An 18,318-nucleotide genomic window follows, 5' to 3' on the forward strand; every position below is an offset into this window, starting at 1 on the left:
CTTCCCGATCCTGCTCACACTATATCTCCTTGAAAGTCCTTTCTTCATAGTCCAGAATAAGAAAACCTTCAGCCCAGAATGTAGTATAGATCAATGGAGAGTTTGGAACTACCTCTCCAACCCAAGGGTGCCCTGGTTAATGGAAGTTTGGGGAGTAACAAGCAACCCCTTCCAACCCCCACCCCCACCCTACACACAAACATATTCTTGAAATGGAAGGGGGAAGGAGGAGGCAGGAAGTTTGCATTAGACACAGTTTAATCGCCTTCGAATAGATGAAAAGTTCTGGTTTACACTCCCCCACCGCATAAGTCATCCAGACAGGACCCTGGCTTAGAAAGAGGAAAACACAGGTGCTCTAGGAAATATAGCCACATATAATACATAAATCTTCTTCCCTGAAATAGAGCAGGTCCTGAGCAGAGCTGACTGGGGGCCACAGCCCACCCCCAGGGTGAAGTGGCTCTGGGACTCTGCCGGTGGAAGTGCTGGAAGAGCGGGGCTTGGAGGAAGCCCCCAGTGTGGTTACCATAGCCAGAGGTGGGCCGAGGCCTTAGGGTGAGTTACCCGAGAGGGCAGCAGTGCTGGGCTTTCCCTCACTCAGCCGAGGCTTAATGGAAGAACTGGTTGGCATTTTTTTTTGAGGGTACATCGGGGGAGAGGAGAGGAGAGGAGAGCCTCTCTGTGCCTTGGTTTCCCATTTGTGCATTCAGGGCCTCTGCAGGCCTCACACAGGGAGTCTGAGGGGATAGTGTTTAAGTGAGCACTCAGGCTTCCTCTAAGGAAAAGAAATGACCAAAGTGCAGACTTTTATTACTGCCATTCCTGCTCCTAATGGGAGCAGGAGTCAAAAGGAAAAACAAATTAAAAGGGGCTAATGAGAAAGGAGGAGAGATGAGACAGAGAGTGTGAAGGGCTATGCCGTTGGCATCTCATAAATTCTTATTGAGAATGGCACAGGTATTAAAAAAGTTTCTGGGTAGTCTACAAGAAATGTCAATTATTATCTCTACTACAACTACTTACATATATCTAATGGGAAAAGAGTGGGGCTTAGGTGTCAGAGTGGATGGGAGACAAAGGAGAAGCTACACTAATAAATACAACAAGTGGAAGGTACCTGTCCCATTCCTAAAAGGATTTGTGGGCAATGCTGGCACTTGGTGGCCAGGAGAATCTTCTGACCCCACTCTCCCTCCTCTTCAGTCCTGAAGACCCCAAGAACCCAGTTAGGATCCCCTGGCCAGAGGTCTCTGTGACTGCCTCTGGACTCGGCACGTGCAGCAGCTTGGGAGGATTTGAGCCAGTCTCAAAAACTTTTAGCCCCAGAATGAGACCAGTGACCCCAAGCAGGAGGGCTGGGATCTGGAGGGAAGAGAGGGGGTCCAAGGGGACCCTGTGGCTGAGGCCATGGAGAACCAGTGCCAGGGCCCAAGAGACCCATTTGTCCAGTTATCAGAGGTGACTGACATCTTCTGCCACTGCCTTGAGTTCAGAAATTTAAAAAAGCTTGCAGCAAGAAAATGCCAGTGTGCAACTGGGTGACTAAAGACCAAAGAAAAACAGTTAAAAGGGACAGCTTACTTGCTCTCTGTCTCAGGTTTAACTTCTCACCTGAAATCTCTCATAGCCCTAATTAAACACAAACAAAAGTCTCTTCCATAGATAGGCTACTTCTCAGCTTCAGCTGCCTCCTGTGGTGGCTCTGGGGGCTCTGGAGGTGGCATCTCTTCGGGAGTGCTGCTGTCCTCCGGCATCTCATTTGAGTTCAGGTGTTCTGTGGGGGCCTGAGAAGGAAAAGATATGAGATTCAACACAAAGCTGTCCCTCAAAATCCAAATGCAGATAAACCTTAGACACTGAACTCTTCCTCTCAGCCCCCTGATCACACTGATGCTACAGATATGCAGCCACCGACACCAAACTCGGAACCAACACCAAGCTATCGTCTTCTCGGCAGAACACAACTGAAGTTTATTTGAGTTTGATCCTTAACTGTTGGTTGGGGACAGATTTTTCTATTATTATTAATAGTCATAATAATAGGAATCACAAATAATTACACAGGTCCTCCCCACTTCAGAACAAGTGTCATAACATACTTATGTAACAAGGCCTGACCCAATGGTCCTCAATCGTGTTTCTGCCCGAACACACAGCTCACTAGAATAGTGATTCTGAACCAAAGAAGGCCAAGTGTCCAAATTTTCAGCTGGTCATATGTGGTTTGAAAATGTCCCCAAGTGATTCTAAAATACCACCCTTCTCCACTTTGAACCAAGAATAACTAACCTAGATTGTTACAATTTGAGTCCAGACTCATTTAAAAAATAATATTAAAAATGACAACAATAATATATAAACACGGGTTGCTGTACTTTAAAAGGAAATTCAAAATTTAGGAAAGGCAAAGCAGAGAACAATTATCTACCTTATAAAAAGAATTCACTTAAAAGTATGATTCTATTTTAAAACAAAGTTCAAACTACTAAAAATCTATTAGAACTAATGAACAAGGGCCGAGTACGGTGGCTCATGCCTATAATTCCAGCACTTTGGGAGGCCGAGGAGGGTAGATCACTTGAGGTCAGGAGTTTGAGACCAGTAGCTGGCCAACATGGCAAAACCCGGTCTCTACTAAAAACACAAAAATTAGCCAGTGTGGTGGTGGGCACCTGTAATCCCAGCTACTTGGGAGGCTGAGGCAGAAGAATCACTTGAACCCAGGAGGTGGAGGTTGCAGTGAGCCAAGATGGCGCTGCCGCACTCCAGCCTGGGCAACAGAGCGAAACTCCATCTCATAAAATAAAAACAAAAACAAACAAAAAAGAACTAATGAACAAGCTTGGCAAGGTTTTAGGGTATAAGATCCATATATAAAAATCAATTGTCTTTCAATACACTCCAAGTGAAAAATCCAAAAATGAAATTAGTAAAACAATTTCACTTACAATAACATGAAAAATAATCAAATATTTATGAATAAATGTAACAAAAGTGTAAAACTTATACTCTGAAAACTACAAAATGTTGTTGAAAGAAATCAAATCATACCTAAATATGTGAAAATACAGTCCATGTAAATGGCTCAGAATATTTAATCTTGTTAGGATGGCAATATTTCCCCAAATTGATCTATAGATTCAATGAAATCCCCATCAAAATTCCAGCTGGCTTCTTTTCATAAATGACAAGTTGATCCTAAGATTCATACGGAAATTTAAGGCACCCAGAAGAGCCAAAACAATCATGAAAAAGAAGTATAAAGTTGGAGGACTCACATTTCCTGATTTCAAAACTTACTACAATGCTAAAGTAATCAAGACAGCGTGGTACTAGCATAAGAACAGACATATTGAGCAATACAATAGAACTGAAAGTCCAGAAATGAACTCTCACATTTATAGATTTTCAACAAGGGTGCCAAGACAAGTCTATGGGAGAAGAATAGTCCTTTCAACAAATGGTGCAGAGACAACTGGATAGCTATAGGCAAAAGAAAGAATGTGGACCCTCTACCTCACACCATATATAAAAATTAACTCAAAATGGATCAAAAATCTAAATGTAAGAGCCAAAACTGTACAGCTCTTACAAGAAAACAAGGGCATAAATCTTCATGACTTTGGATTAGGCAACAGTTTCTCAGATATGACACCAAAAAGTACAAACAACAAAAGAAAAAAATAGACAAACTGGACTACATCAAAATTTAAAAACCAAAGGACACTATCAAGAAAATTAAAAGATAACCCATGGAATAGGAGAAAATATTTGCAAATTGTATATCTGGTAAGAGACTTGCATACAGATTACATAAAGAACTCTTACAACTCAACAATAAAAAAGACAATCCAATTAAAAAATAGACAAAAGCTCTGAACAGACACTTCTCCAATGAGCACATAAAAATGGCCAATAAGCACATGAAAAGATATTCGACATCATTAGTCATCAGGGAAATGCAAATCAAAACCACAATGAGATACCACTTCACATTCACTAAGATGGCTAGACTCAAAATGTCAGATAATAAGTGTTGCAGAGGATGTAGAGAAACTGGAACCCTCAGGCACTGCTAGTGGGGGTATAAAATGGTGCAGCCACTTTGGAAAACAGTTCAGCAGTACCTTAAAGGTTAAACATAGAGCTACCATGTGACCTAGCTATTTTACTCCCAGGTATATAGCCAAGAGAAATGAAAATATATGGCCATGCAAAAATTGGTACACAAATGTTCATAGCAGCATCACTCATAATAATCAAACGGTGGAAACAATCCAAATGTCCATCAACTGATGAATGGATAAATGAAATGTGGTATATCCATATAATGGAATATCATTTGGCCATATAAAGGAATGAAGTACTGCTACATAGTACAACATGGACAAACCTCGAAAACATGCTAAGTAAAAGAAGCCAGTCACAAAAGACCACATATTGTATGATTTCATTTACATGAAATACCCAGAAGAGAAATCTGTACTAAAAGGAAGTAGATTAGTGGTTGCCTAGGGGTGTGGCTGGGGAAGTTGAGGGGAAAGGGAGAGTGACTGCTAATGGGTACAGGGTTTCTTAGGGTGGAAGGGTAACGAAAATGCTCTAAAATTGATTGTTATAATGATTGTACAACTCTGTGAATATTCTAGACCAGTGAATCATACATTTTAAATAGGGATCAGCTGGGCGCAGTGGCTCACGCCTGTAATCCTCCACTTTGGGAGGCTGAGGTGGGCAGATCATCTGAGGTCAGAAGTTCGAGACCAGCCTGACCAACATGGAGAAACCCCGTCTCTACTAAAAAATACAAAATTAGCTGGGTGTGGTGGCACATGCCTGTAATCCCAGCTACTCAGGAGGCTGAGGCAGGAGAACCCGGGAGGCGGAGGTTGCAGTGAGCTGAGATTGCACCACCACACTCCAGCCTGGGTGACAGAGCGAGACTCCGTCTCAAAAAAAAAAAAAAAAAATTGGGACCTATGGTATGTGAATCATATATCTCAATAAAGTTCTTATTAAAAAAAGAAAGCTCAGCTGGGCACGGTGGCTCACGCCTGTAATCCCAACACTTTGGGAGGCTGAGGCGGGAGGATCACGAGGTCAGGAGATGCAGACCATCCTGGCCAGGATGGTGAAACCCTGTCTCTACTGAAAATACAAAAATTAGCCAGGCATGGTGGCGGGCGCCTGTAATCCCAGCTACTCGGAGGCTGAGGCAGAGAATTGCTTGAACCTGGGAGGTGGAGTTGCAATGAGCCGAGATCACACCACTGCACTCCAGCCCGGGTGACAAAGCAAAACTCCATCTCAAAAAAAAAAGCTCAAGTAATATTTTTTTTTAGGAAAGTACTTTATATACTTTAAAGATATACTTTATATATCTTAAATAGGACAGCTGGGAGAGTTTCCACAACTTTTGCATATTCCAGTTAGGAAGCCCCCTTCTACCACGGTAACCACATCACTAACTCTAATACAATCCCCTGACCTCTGTCTTTGCCCCTATAGCATTTTATGCTTTCCTCATCAAGGCACTTTTCACAATGTTGAGCAATGGCCTGTTTACTTGTTTCTTGCCCCCACTAGACAATGAGCTCCTTGAGAGCAGGGACATCGTTTGCCTCATTCATTGGTATATCCCTGGCAGCTAGTACAGTGGCTGGCACAGAGTCACTCAATATACACCAAAGAAATGACTAAATCTTAATCTACATCAAGGACACAAAGATCTGAAGGCAACATCAGGGCAGGTGTAGAGGCAGGGAAGCTGGGGTGATTAGAATACAATATTGCCTAATTATATTTCCAAGCTGTAAATTAGCCTCCGCCCTCTCTATATCGACCCAGCCTTAAGTCAGGAACACTTACTGGGCTCTGTGGCAAGAGGCTGCTACTGGTCTCTTGAGTACTGGGAGGTCGACTTCCACTTTCCTCCAGTGGCAAAATACCCCTTCGATCCAGCACACTGAAGGAGATAAGAGAGTTAACAAAGAACTGGGCATTCACCCCTCCACCCACCTGGCCTACGGAATTTTGCTGCATAGACTGGAAAATATAAACCTGTCCTTTGGCAATCTAGCCTGAACACAGCACACGCCTCTTATCTCCCATTCACTTTTTCTTCCACAAACCAGGAAATGTCACGTTAACCAGGGAACAAACAAATGAAATTAAGAATGAAAGATCATCCCTCCAAAACAACCAGCCCATGGTCTATGGTCCATGTAGACATGGTACCAAGTGGCAAGCCCTGGAAAGACCTATTTGACACCAAGAGGCCACACTCAGAAAAACACATCAGACAAGGTAACAGGATCAGGTTGAGCTGCTCATCCCAACAGTCCCAGGACTTTTGAGTGCCCTGAGCACCTGGGGGGCAAGGGGCCACACAGCACTTCACAGCAGTTCTTCACAATATTGCCATGGCTATAGGGATTCTGGACGCGATTCTTCCCTGTCCATGATCCTTTGATCTGCAAGATAAAAACCAAGGCTCACATTAAAAATAATGTTAAAATGAACAAATAATAATAATAAAATTAAAAACACACACAAAAAAGAAAAATAATAATAATAATGTTGAAGAAACACATGCAGCATGGGATAATAAAAAAGTTCTGGAAATGGATGGTGGCAATGGTTGCACAACAATGTGATGCCACTGAACTGTACATTTAGGATGTGAGGGCGATCTGGCTGCAACAACTGTCACCCCATTGATCGCCAGGGTTGAAAGACATTTAATATAGCACACTTTATATTATGTATATTTTATCACAACAAAAAAGAAATACATATACAGCCATGAAAAATACTCACAATAGAGTGAAAAAAGCAGATAACTGAATGATATATACTATTTTTATTTAAAAGTACATAATATAAACAAATAAATAAACATGGAAAAAAGTCTAGACAAGTCTAGAATATATAAATCATACTACTAACAAAGGTGATGTCTAAGAAGTAAATTAAGAGGAACTTACTTTTTCTTTTTGCTCATCTGTATTTTCTGATTTTCTACAGTGAATGTAGATTAATTGCTAACTTTTTTTTTTTTTCTCCAGACAGAGTCTCATTCTGTTGTCCAGGCTGGAGTGCAGTGGCATGATCTTTGCTCGCTGCAACCTCCACCTCCCGGGTTCAAGTGATTCTCCTGCCTCAGCCTCCCGAGTAGCTGGGACTACAGGTGCATACTAACACATCCGGCTAATTTTTGTATTTTTAGTAGAGACAGGGTTTTGCCATGTTGGCCAGGCTGGTCTTGAACTCTTGACTTCAGGTGATCCGCCCGCCTCAGCCTCCCAAAGTGCTGAGATTACAGGCGTGAGCCACCACACCCAGCCTAATTGGTAACTTTTTATATAGCAAGGATTCATCCAGTGCAACTGTCCCTCTCCATGCCAAACAGAGGCACCAGCTAGCCTTTAAGGACCCGTGAACAGTTAAAGGCTGTATACCCACCCAACTTTTCAACCTCTTCTTCCTAATGCTCCACAAGCATTCAACAAAGCCCTCTCCTTTCTCTTCCACACATCTGACTTAACAATCTCGCATACCACGTTTCTGCCTGCCTCAACCTCCCAGGCCCTGGAGACTCGGTAGTTCTCTAGCAGGTAGCAAGAGGATAGGCTTTGGGAAGAAGAATATGTGGTGAGGAGAAGAGAAAGTTGACTCACGTCTTCATTGGTTGTCTGGTTGAGAGCCACGAGGAAAGTATGAAATCCAGTCAGTCCCACGACGGACCAGAGTGTAAAGAAGCAAATGAGGACTTCTAGAACAGTGAGGTGTGGTTAAGGAGTATTGAAGAACTCAACATTAGGAGACTTGATGCCTCCGCCCATATTCAGAGCACCAGTCATACCATCTTTACCTCCTGGAACGTATATCACAAAAAGCCATGTTTCCATATATAACAATAGATGAATTCTGAACTTACTGGATAGATCCCTTATGAAAGAATTTCTAGCGTATCTAGGGTATTTAAGGGTGTGCCTATTTACCCATCATTGGCTCTTGGAAGGGGATGCGTGGGAGGGGCCAAAGCTAAACAATGTTGGCCATCACTGCCAATGGAAATTCTGTCAAAAAACAAAATTCATGTAATCCCGGCACTTTGGGAGGCCAAGGTGGGCGGATCACAAGGTCAGGAGTTCGAGAACAGCCTGGCCAACATGGTGAAACCCCCGTCTCTATTAAAAATACAAAAAATTAGCTGGGCGTGGTGGCGGGCATCTGTAGTCCAAGCTACTCGGGAGGCTGAGGCAGGAGAATCATTTGAACCCAGGAGGCGAGCTGGGGCAACAGTACAAGACTCTGTCTCAAAAAAAGAAAATTCATAAATGAAGAACTGGTGGGGGAAAAAAAAGAGGATGTGATTTATAGAAATCTCATCTGAACCCCCTTTGCAGAAATGCAGCCACTGTCCTGAGCAGGGGGTGAAGGAAAGACCTCCCTTTTAGTCCTGGTCATCTTCCATTCTGGTTGCTACCACTAAGACTATATTTTTTTTAATTATTTTAGACCTTGGCACGCTCTGATGTCTGAAAAACTAGATAGTGGGAGAACTGTGGGGAAAAAGCATGCTGGAAAGTAGCTTAAGAAGGCTTCACAGGGACATACTGCCAGCGGAGGATATGTTCCAGGAGTTTCTTTCAATGTCTCCAAGAAGCCAATTTTCAAAGATTCTGTGAAATTGGATGGAAGAGTAGAGAGAAAAATTAGTGACTTCAGTCAAAACTACACACTATCCTAGTGCCTACTCACTTCCTTCCCTCCCTCTCCCGTGTTACACACTGGCAAGAGCTAAGCTCTCACTCGGGCAAGGGTGAAGAGCCTCATCTCCTAGCTGGTAGTCTCATGACTAAAGAGTTCACATTTCCAGTGCAGGACCAGGCCCTGGACTAGACAGCGGGCAGAAGAGCAGCAGGCTCCCTTCCCTTTTCCCTAGCCCCCAACTATGGACATGTTAGGGGGATATTAACAGATAAAAGAAATCAGAAATACCCAAGAAAAATCCTCTCTCCTTGCCAATACGTGTCCCTCCCTTGTTCAAAATCCAGCTCAGAACTCTTCTCTTTCCAGAAAGCTGTCTTAAGACCACTCCCTTAACTCCACATCACATCTGCTCTTAGATTGGCGTGTGTGTGGGTGTGTATGTTTGTGCACATGTACACATGTGGGTGTGCTTTCTATCTCCCAAACTAGACCATGAGCTACCAAAAGACATTTCTCAGGCAAAACCCTTACCCTTTTCTACCCCTTAGCACAAGGCAAGTTTTACAAGGCAGAAGAAGAGAGGATGCTCCGAGACAAAATACATCCCCAACCTTTGGGATTACCTCAGAAATGCCCCAGTACTCTGGATACAGACCAGTAATTATGGCCCCAGTGCCCAGCAGTTGGCCAAAGAGAAGGCCAACACACTGATTAATACTCATTGATGTGCACTGAGGTTTGCAACCCTGCTCAAGAGCAGATAACTGTGCTCATTTCTAACCTGTCCTAAAGTACCTTTCACAATGGTACCACCAGGAAACCCAACCACCCTCTAAGCTGCCCTTAACTCTTCCCCCACCCCGCCCCACTCCAACAACGGACACTGCCCTGTATACTCACTGAGGGCCACATAGACGATGTTGAAGGCGAAGACATAGATTGTGAGGAGGGAGAGAGAAAGGATGAAGAGGTAGAAGTAGCGGTAGTTCCTCTTTCCAACACAATTCCCCACCCAGGGGCAGTGATGGTCGAAGCGCTCTGTGGGAGAAAGAGAGAGTCCAAAGCCAAAAGCCTCCAGAACAAAAATCAACCCCACCATCCCTATAATACCTAATTCAAAGACCTCCAGGATCATTGTCTATTTCAGTTGTAAAAAATACAGGGTTTTTTTTTTTTTTACTTTTTCAAAATGTTTTCATAACCATCTCATTTGATCCTCACAATTTCCCTGGAACTTGGGGAAAAGGAGATACTCTTTTCCCCACTTTACAGATGAAGAAACAAAGGCATGGAGAGGTTAAGTGATTTGCCTCACTCAGCTCATTAAAAGCAGAGACACTGCTTTTCCAAATAAAATCTTAATCGGTGGGCCTACTAAGTTCAAGAAGAATAAACAGGTCAAAATAGCCAAGGAAAAATGTAAAACTACAATATTTAAAATGGTATGGCATAGCTCAATGGAATGGAAAGAGCCCAGAAACAGATCTTAGAATATAGAAGATTTTGTTGTCTAATAAACTCAGCATTACAAAATCAGAGGTAAAAGGAAGTATTATTCCATAAACAATTACGTGACAATTGGCTATTTGGTGCAAAATAAGGATCGATTTTTTTGTCTTCATACTACTTGTCATAGTAAATTCCAGATGAATTAAAGAACTAAATGTAAAAACAAAGTGAATCCATAAAATAACTATAAAGAATAAATGTTTATTTGTCCTCTATATGCAGAAGGACTTTCTAAGCATAAAAGTACTGGAAGAAAACAGATGACAAGGAAAAATAGATTTGACTCCATAAACTTTAAAAAAGTATTTTGTGGTTTTGATTTGCATTTCCTTGGTGATCAATGATGTGATTATTACACATTGCATGCCTGTATCAAAACTTCTCATGTACACCATAAATATATATACCTACTATATACCAACAAAAAATTAAAAATTTAAAAAATATTTTGTGTATGTTAAAATTACCATAAAGAAGACTAAAGAAAAAAAAAACAATGGCAATCTATGTAAAGTTGTACCTGACTATATGAAAAGTTCTTAGAAATCAATAGGAAAATACAAATACTTCGTCAAGAAAATAATAGTCAAAAGTTACTTGAAATTTGCTAAGAGAGTAATCTTAAGTGTCCTCACCACACACACACATGCACACACAATGTTAACTATGTGTGGTGATGAATATGTTCATTTGATTGTGGTAAGCATTACAGGCAGACACCAAAATCCACCCATACTCAAGTCATTCAGCAGCCCTGCAGAACCCACGGATAAGAAAAGTTGCCCCTCATGTACACAGGTTTTGCATCTTGTGAATACTGTACATTTGAACCTTGAACAACTCAGGTTAGAACTGCGTGCGTCCACTTGTACATGGATTTGTTTCAATAAACACAGTTGGCCCTCCGTATCAACAGGTTCTGCATCCACAACTAAACCTAGATCAAAAATATGGTATTCACAAAATATGAAACTCCTGGAGACGGATACAGAGGGCTGACTTCATATCCATGGGTTCCACAGGGCCACTGCAGGACTTGAGAATGCATGGGGTTTGGTATTCAAGGGCAATCCCTGAAACCAATCCCCCAAGGATACTTAGGGACGACTGTATTTTGGATCCGCGTTTGGTTGCAGATGAGGAACACACTGATACTGTATTTATTGGAAAAAAAAAACCCTCATTATTAAGTGGGCCCATGCAGTTCAAAACTGCATTGTTCAAGAGTCGACTGTACATAAAACAAAAACAAAAAACAAACAAAAAGGAAATAGGGCAAAAACTAATAAATACCATAAAACCTATATTTAATATTTTTCCTAGTCACCAATAATTCAGTGTAATACTAGTAAAATAATAGCATATTTTATGCCTATCAAAATATGAATATAAATAATAAAATCCAGTGCTAGTGAGAATAGGGTAAAATGGACACTCTAACATACTGCTTGTGGGAGCATAAAATGAAAGAACCTTCCCAGAAAGCAATTTGGCAGTACGTATCAAGAGCCTTCATAAAGCTTGTACCCCTTTGGCAGAATAAGTCCATTTTCAGCAATTTCTCATAAGAAAATAGAAATGTACACAGAAATTTTAAGTTCAAATTTTTATTTTTATTTATTTATTTATTTTTGAGACACAGTTTCACACTTGTCACCCAGGCTGGAGTGCAATGGTGCGATCTCGGCTCACTGCAACCTCCACCTCCCAGGTTCAAGCCTCATCAGCCACCCGAGTAGCTGGGATTACAGGCATCCGCCACCATGCACAGCTAATTTTTGTATTTTTAGCAGAGACGGGGTTTTGCCATGTTAGCCAGGCTGATCTCGAACTCCTGACCTCAGGTGAAATGCCCGCCTCAGCCTCCCAAAGTACTGGGATTACAGGCATGAGCCACTGCGCCCGGCCGAAGTTCAAACTTTTAAATTAAATTTTGTATTGTTTGGAAGGCCCAGGCAGGGGAATCACGAGGTCAGGAGTTTGAGACCAGCCTGGCCAACATGGTGAAACCCCATCTCTACCAAAAAATGCAAAAATTCGTGGGTCGTGGTGGTGCACACCTGTAATCCCAGCCAATCACGAGGCTGAGGTGGGGGGATCACTTGAGCTCGGGAGGCGGAGGTTGCAGTGAGCTGAGATCACGCCACTGCACTCCAGCCTGGGTGACAGAGTGAGACCCTGTCTTAAAAAAAAAATCTATTATGGTAAAATATACATAATATACAATTTGCCATTTTAACCATTTTAAGTGTGCAATTCAGTGGCATTAATTACATTCGTAATGTGGAACCATCACCATTATCTATTTCCAAAACCCTTTCATTACTCCAAACAGAAACTCTGCACCCATTAAGCAGTAACTCTCCATTTCCCCCTTCCCCATCCCCTAGCAATCTCTAATCTTCTGTCTCTATGAATTTGCCCATTCTAGATATCTCATATAAGCGGAATCACACAATATTTGTCTTTTTGTGTCTTTTTTTTTTCACATAGCATGTTTTCAAGGTTCATCCACATTGTATCAGTACTGTATTCCTTTTTATGACTGGATAATATTCCACCGTATGTACATACCACATTTTGTTTAACCATTCATCTGTTGATAGACACTTGGGTTGGTTACACCTTTTGGCTACTGTGAATAATGATGCTACGAACACTGGCGTACAAGTAGGTTTTGAGTCCTTGTTGTCAATTCTTTTGGCTATTGTTATGGAATGAACTGTACCCCCACTCCCCAGTTCCATATGTTGAAGCCCTAACCCCCAATGTAGCTGCACTTGGAGGCAGAACCTTTAAGGAGGTAGCTAAAGTTAAATGAGGTCATCTGGATGGGGCCCTAATCCGATGGGACTGGTGTCCTTGTAAGGAGAGGATGAGACACCAGTAGTGTGTGAGCACAGAGAAAAGGTCACGTGAGGACACAGCAAGAAGGCAGCCATCTGCAAGCCAGGGGGAGAGGCCTCACCAGAAACCATCCCTTCTCGCACCTCTATCTTGGACTTCCAGCCTCCAGAATTGTGAGAGAAAAATTCCCATTGTTTGAGCCAGCCAGTCTGAGGTATTTTGTTATGGTAACCCAAGCAGACTAATATAGGTATACACCCAGGAGTGGAATTGCTGGGTCATGTGGTAATCCTATGTTTAACTTTTTGAGGAACCACCAAACTTTTCCACAGCAGCTGCATGATTTTACATTCTCACCAGAAATGTATGAAGGTTCCAATTGTTCCACATCCTAAAGTTTAATAATTATGATTGCAGCGTTACAACAATGAATAAAATAGAAGAATGAATAACGTCTAATGACAGAAGACTGCCTGAATAAACTTGAATAGAACCATATGATGGATTATGCAGTCATTAAAATAATATATTAAAGAAACATTTATTAAAGATGTAGAAAAACGCTCAGGATAGAATGTTAAATGACAAAAGCAGGATTAAAAACTCTATCATGTTACAGTCCAATTTTGCAGAAACACTAGTAGGAAATATAGCAAAATGGAGAGTGAATTTAGGATTAAGTTTTATTTATACTTTCTGCACTTCCCATATTTTCCACAATGAACATGTGTTATTTTGATGAATAAAAGACTACAAAAGAATAAAATACATCAATTTGGGCCAGGCGTGGTGGCTCACACCAGTAATCCCAGCACTTTGGGAGGCCGAGGCGGGTGGATCACAAGGTCAGGAGATAGAGACCATCCTGGCTAACACGGTGAAATCCCGTCTCTACTAAAAATACAAAAAAATTAGCCAGGCATGGTGGCGGGAGCCTGTAGTCCCAGCTACTCGGGAGGCTGAGGCAGAAGAATGGCGTGAACCCGGGAGGCGGAGCTTGCAGTGAGCTGAGATCGCGCCACTGCACTCCAGACTGGGAGAGAGAGACAGCCTCCGTCTCAAAAAAAAAAAAAGAATAAAATATATCAATTTGAAAGAAAAGTGAGCTGTGTACTGGTGAAAAAATAAGGCTGTAAAAATGGTCTATCTCCTGCTGAGGAAGCTACATCTTTTCAGGAAAGGGAAGAAAGGTATAGAGAAGAATGGTTATACAGATATATATTTTTTACAGTATTTTAAATCACATCTTTTCTGATAATACAAGTAATACATGCTCATTGTAGAAAACTTGAAAAAAATAAAAGGAAAAATGAAGAAATCACAGTAGTGGAGGATGGCATATGAAAAAATGAAGGAAACAAAATCACTCATAATCCCACAACCTATAGATAATAAACTATAAAAATTGTGGCATATTTCCTGTATTTCCTTGCATATTTCTTTAAACATCATTAGATTTTTTTAAAATAGGTAACTGACTTCACACTGTAAATGTAGCCTATCTCCCATTTTGTCATTTAGCTTTCTGGTATGAACTCTTTCCATCAGTCTAATGTACGAATGTCCTATTATTTATTTATTTATTTATTTATTTAGAGACAGAGTCTTACTCTGTCGCCCAGGCTGGAGTGCAGTGGCACAATCTCGGTTCAATGCAGCCTCCACCTCATGGGTTTTTTATTCTCATGCCTCAGCCAGGGTCTCAGCTGGGATTACAGGCACATGTCACCACGTCCAGCTAATTTTTGTATGTTTTAGTAGAGACGAGGTTTCACCATGTTGCTCAGGCCGGTCTCAAACTTCTGGCCTCAAGTGATCTGCCCACCTCGGCCTCCCAAAGTGCTGGGATTACAGGAGTGAGCCACCACACCCGGCTCTATAATTTATTTGGCTACTCATCTATTGGTAGACAATTAGGTTCTTTTCAACTTTTAATTGTCATAATAATCCTGAGTTAAACATTTCCACCCCGAAATATTTTCCCACATCTCTGATTTCATGGGACAGACTCCCTAGAAAGTGAACCACTGGCACCAAAAGGTATAGATGTTTTAAGGCTTTCGATTAATCTTATTAGATTGCCTTCCAAAAAGTTTGTTCCAATTTACTAGTGGAAGAATAAACATCAGGTTTTCCTTGCTAATTTTCTAGATTTAAAAAAGCATATTGGGCTGGGGGTATTGGCTCACACCTGTAATCACAACACTTTGGGAGGCTGCAGCAGGTGGGCTGCTTGAGCCCAGGAGTTTGAGACCAGCCTGGGCAACATGGGGAAAACCCATCTCTACAAAAAATACAAAAAAAAAAAAAAAAAAATAGCCAGGCATGGTAATGCATGCCTGTAGTCTCAGCAACTTGGGAGGCTGAGGTGGGAGGATCACCTGAACCCAGGAGGTTGAGTCTGCAGTGAGCTGTGATCGTGCCACTGCCCTCCAGCCTGGGAAAAAGAGTGAGATCCTATCTCAAAACAAAAGCATCCTGAAATCATTTATTTGACTATTAGTCATGATAACTAGCCAATTATATTGTTACGAACTGTTTATATTTCTCCTGGAATATCAGTGCTTTTTAAAAAAATTGATTTGTATGAGTTCCTTATAGTTAAGAATATTAATAAGGAAAGGAAATACTACCTCACATCAGACCTTTTTATTTTACTTAAGTTCTGGGGTACATGTGCAGGATGTGCAGGTTTGTTACATAGGTAAATGTGTGCCATGGTGGTTTGCTGCACCTATAAAGCCATCACCTAGGTATTAAGCCCAGCATGCATTAGCTATTTTTCCTAATGATCTCCCTCCCTTCCCCACCCCTCAACAGGCCCCGGTGTGTGTTGTTCCCCTCCCTGTGTCCATGTGTTCTCATTGTTCTCGAAAGAAGACATTCATGCAGCCAACAAATATATGAAAAAATGCTCAACATCACTGATCATTAGAGAAATGCAAATCAAAAACCACACTGAGATACCATCTCATGCCAGTCAGAATGGCGATTATTAAAAAGTCAAAAAACAACAGATGCTGGCAAGGTTGCGGGGAAATAGGAACGCTATTGTTGTTGGGAATGTAAATTAGTTCAACCATTGTGGAAGATGTGGCAATTCCTCAAAGATCTAGAACCAGAAATACCATTTGACCCAGCAATCCCATTACTGGGTATAGACCTTCTTCTTTTTTTTTTTTTTGAGATGGAGTCTTGCTCTGTCGCCCAGGCTGGAGTGCAGTGGCGCGATCTTGGCTCACTACAACCTCCGCCTCCTGGGTTCACGCCATTCTCCTGCCTTAGCCTCCCGAGTAGCTGGGACTACAGGCGCCCACCACCACGCCCGGCTAATTTTTTGTATTTTTAGTAGAGATGGGGTTTCACCATGTTAGCCAGAGTGGTCTCGATCTCCTGACCTCGTGATCCTCCCGCTTTGGCCTCCCAAAGTGCTGGGATTACAGGTGTGAGCCACCGCGCCCGGCCAGACCTTCTTTAAATATCAAGTTTCCTGCTTCATTTAAAATGGGTTTCGACAGCCGGGTGTGGTGGCTCATGCCTGTAATCTCAGCACTTTGGGAGGCCTAGGTGGGTGGATCACAAGGTCAGGAGTTCCAGACCAGCCTGACCAACATGGTGAAACTCCATCTCTACTAAAAATACAAAAATTAGCCGGGCGTGGTGGTGTGCACCTGTAATACCAGCTACTCAGGAGGCTGAGGCAGAAGAATCGCTTGAACCCAGGAGGTGGAGGTTGCAGTGAGCCGAGATCATGCCACTGCACTCCAGCCTGGGCGACACAGTGAGACTCCATCTCAAAAAATAAATAAATAAAATGGGCTTTGACAATAGATGCTGATGAGGCTGTGGAGAAATAGGAACACTTTTACACTGTTGGTGGGAGTGTAAATTAGTTCAACCATTGTGGAAGACAGTGTGGCAATTCCTCAAGGATCCAGTACCAGAAATACCATTTGACCCAGCAATCCCATTACTGGGTATATACCCAAAGCATTATAAATCATTCTACCATAAAGACACATGCACACATATGTTTATTGCAGCACTATTTACAATACCAAAGACTTGGAACCAACCCAAATGCTCACCCATGATAGACCGGATAAAGAAAATGTGGCACATATACACCATGGAATACTATGCACCCATAAAAAAGGATGAGTTCATGTCCTTTGTAGGGACATGGATGAAGCTGGAAGCCATCATTCTCAGCAAACTAACACAGGAACAGAAAACCAAACACCGCATGTTCTCACTCATAAGTGGGAGTTGAACAATGAGAACACATGGACACAGGGAGGGGAACAACACATACTGGGGTCTGTCGGGGGGTGGGGTGAGGAGGGAGGGCATTAGGACAAATACCTAATGCATGCAGGGCTTAAAACGTAGATGACAGGTTGATAGGTGCAGCAAACCACCATGGCACATGTATACCTATGTAACAAACCTGCACATTCTGCACACGTATCCCAGAACTTAAAGTAAAATTAAAAAAAATAATAATAATAAAATGGGTTTTGATTTATAAAAATCTTATATACATATAGTAGCTTTTTAGTATACACGCTGCCGAAGAGAGCACCATATAGCTTTTACCATATAAAGCAATATATATCTCCCAACCTTTGCCTAAAGAAATGGCTAGTAAGAGGAAAGCAATGCCCTTAGGATGCCACATGGTATACAGAAAAAACATTTATCCAATCATGGGAACTCAAGAAAAAGTAATTTTAAAAAGAACGTTAGAAGTATGCCTAGTGATGATATAAGCAATTTCACATATAGGCCTATCAACAGGAATCTTTATGGCCCATTTCTCATCTTGGCCAGGGTTTAGCACACAGTAGGCAGTGATTACAACAAAGCCACATATATGTGGATGGAAGCACAGACCACTGTATTAGACACACATATACCTGACCCTCTTGCAGCAGCAGCAAAGAGAAGAAATAAGCAGTTTGGAATCAGACCTGCTCTAGCCTAATCTCATACTAATTATGTGAACTTACATACTGGTGCTTCACCTATTTCCTCATCCGTAAAATGGGGATAATACCAATCTCATGGGGCTGTTACAAGTCTTAAATGAGAGAAAGGTAAATCACTTAGCACAGTGCCCAATATGTAGTAGAAACTCAATAAATGCTAGCAACTTTCCTCTTCTTGGGTTGCGTCTTAGACAGACCTTCCTTCCTCAATGCTGCCCTCCAGTGGACTAGGTGTCTCCTCCCACTATGT

At 41.9% G+C, this 18,318-nt stretch overlaps 1 protein-coding gene across 3 annotated transcripts in view; it reads right to left on the bottom strand.

Annotated features, from left to right (window-relative positions):
• Positions 1-240: 240 nt before the first annotated feature.
• ZDHHC9 (zinc finger DHHC-type palmitoyltransferase 9) overlaps positions 241-18,318 on the bottom strand; it is a 38,655-nt gene continuing 20,577 nt past the window's right edge. For 2 of the 3 annotated variants that reach the window (XM_016943855.3, XM_063804880.1), the window contains exons 6-11: positions 9,622-9,759; positions 8,642-8,690; positions 7,683-7,785; positions 6,373-6,476; positions 5,872-5,968; positions 241-1,787 (exon numbers count right to left, since the gene is read on the bottom strand). In XM_016943855.3, coding sequence (XP_016799344.1) covers positions 1,671-1,787; positions 5,872-5,968; positions 6,373-6,476; positions 7,683-7,785; positions 8,642-8,690; positions 9,622-9,759 — 608 coding nt within the window. In that variant the 3' untranslated portion in view covers positions 241-1,670. Of the gene's footprint in view, positions 1,788-5,871; positions 5,969-6,372; positions 6,477-7,682; positions 7,786-8,625; positions 8,691-9,621; positions 9,760-18,318 lie in introns of all 3 variants that reach the window. The other variant, XM_016943857.3, reaches the window with a different exon arrangement.

This window comes from Pan troglodytes, chromosome X (genome assembly GCF_028858775.2).
Source record: "Pan troglodytes isolate AG18354 chromosome X, NHGRI_mPanTro3-v2.0_pri, whole genome shotgun sequence".
Taxonomy (NCBI): Eukaryota; Metazoa; Chordata; class Mammalia; order Primates; family Hominidae; genus Pan; species Pan troglodytes.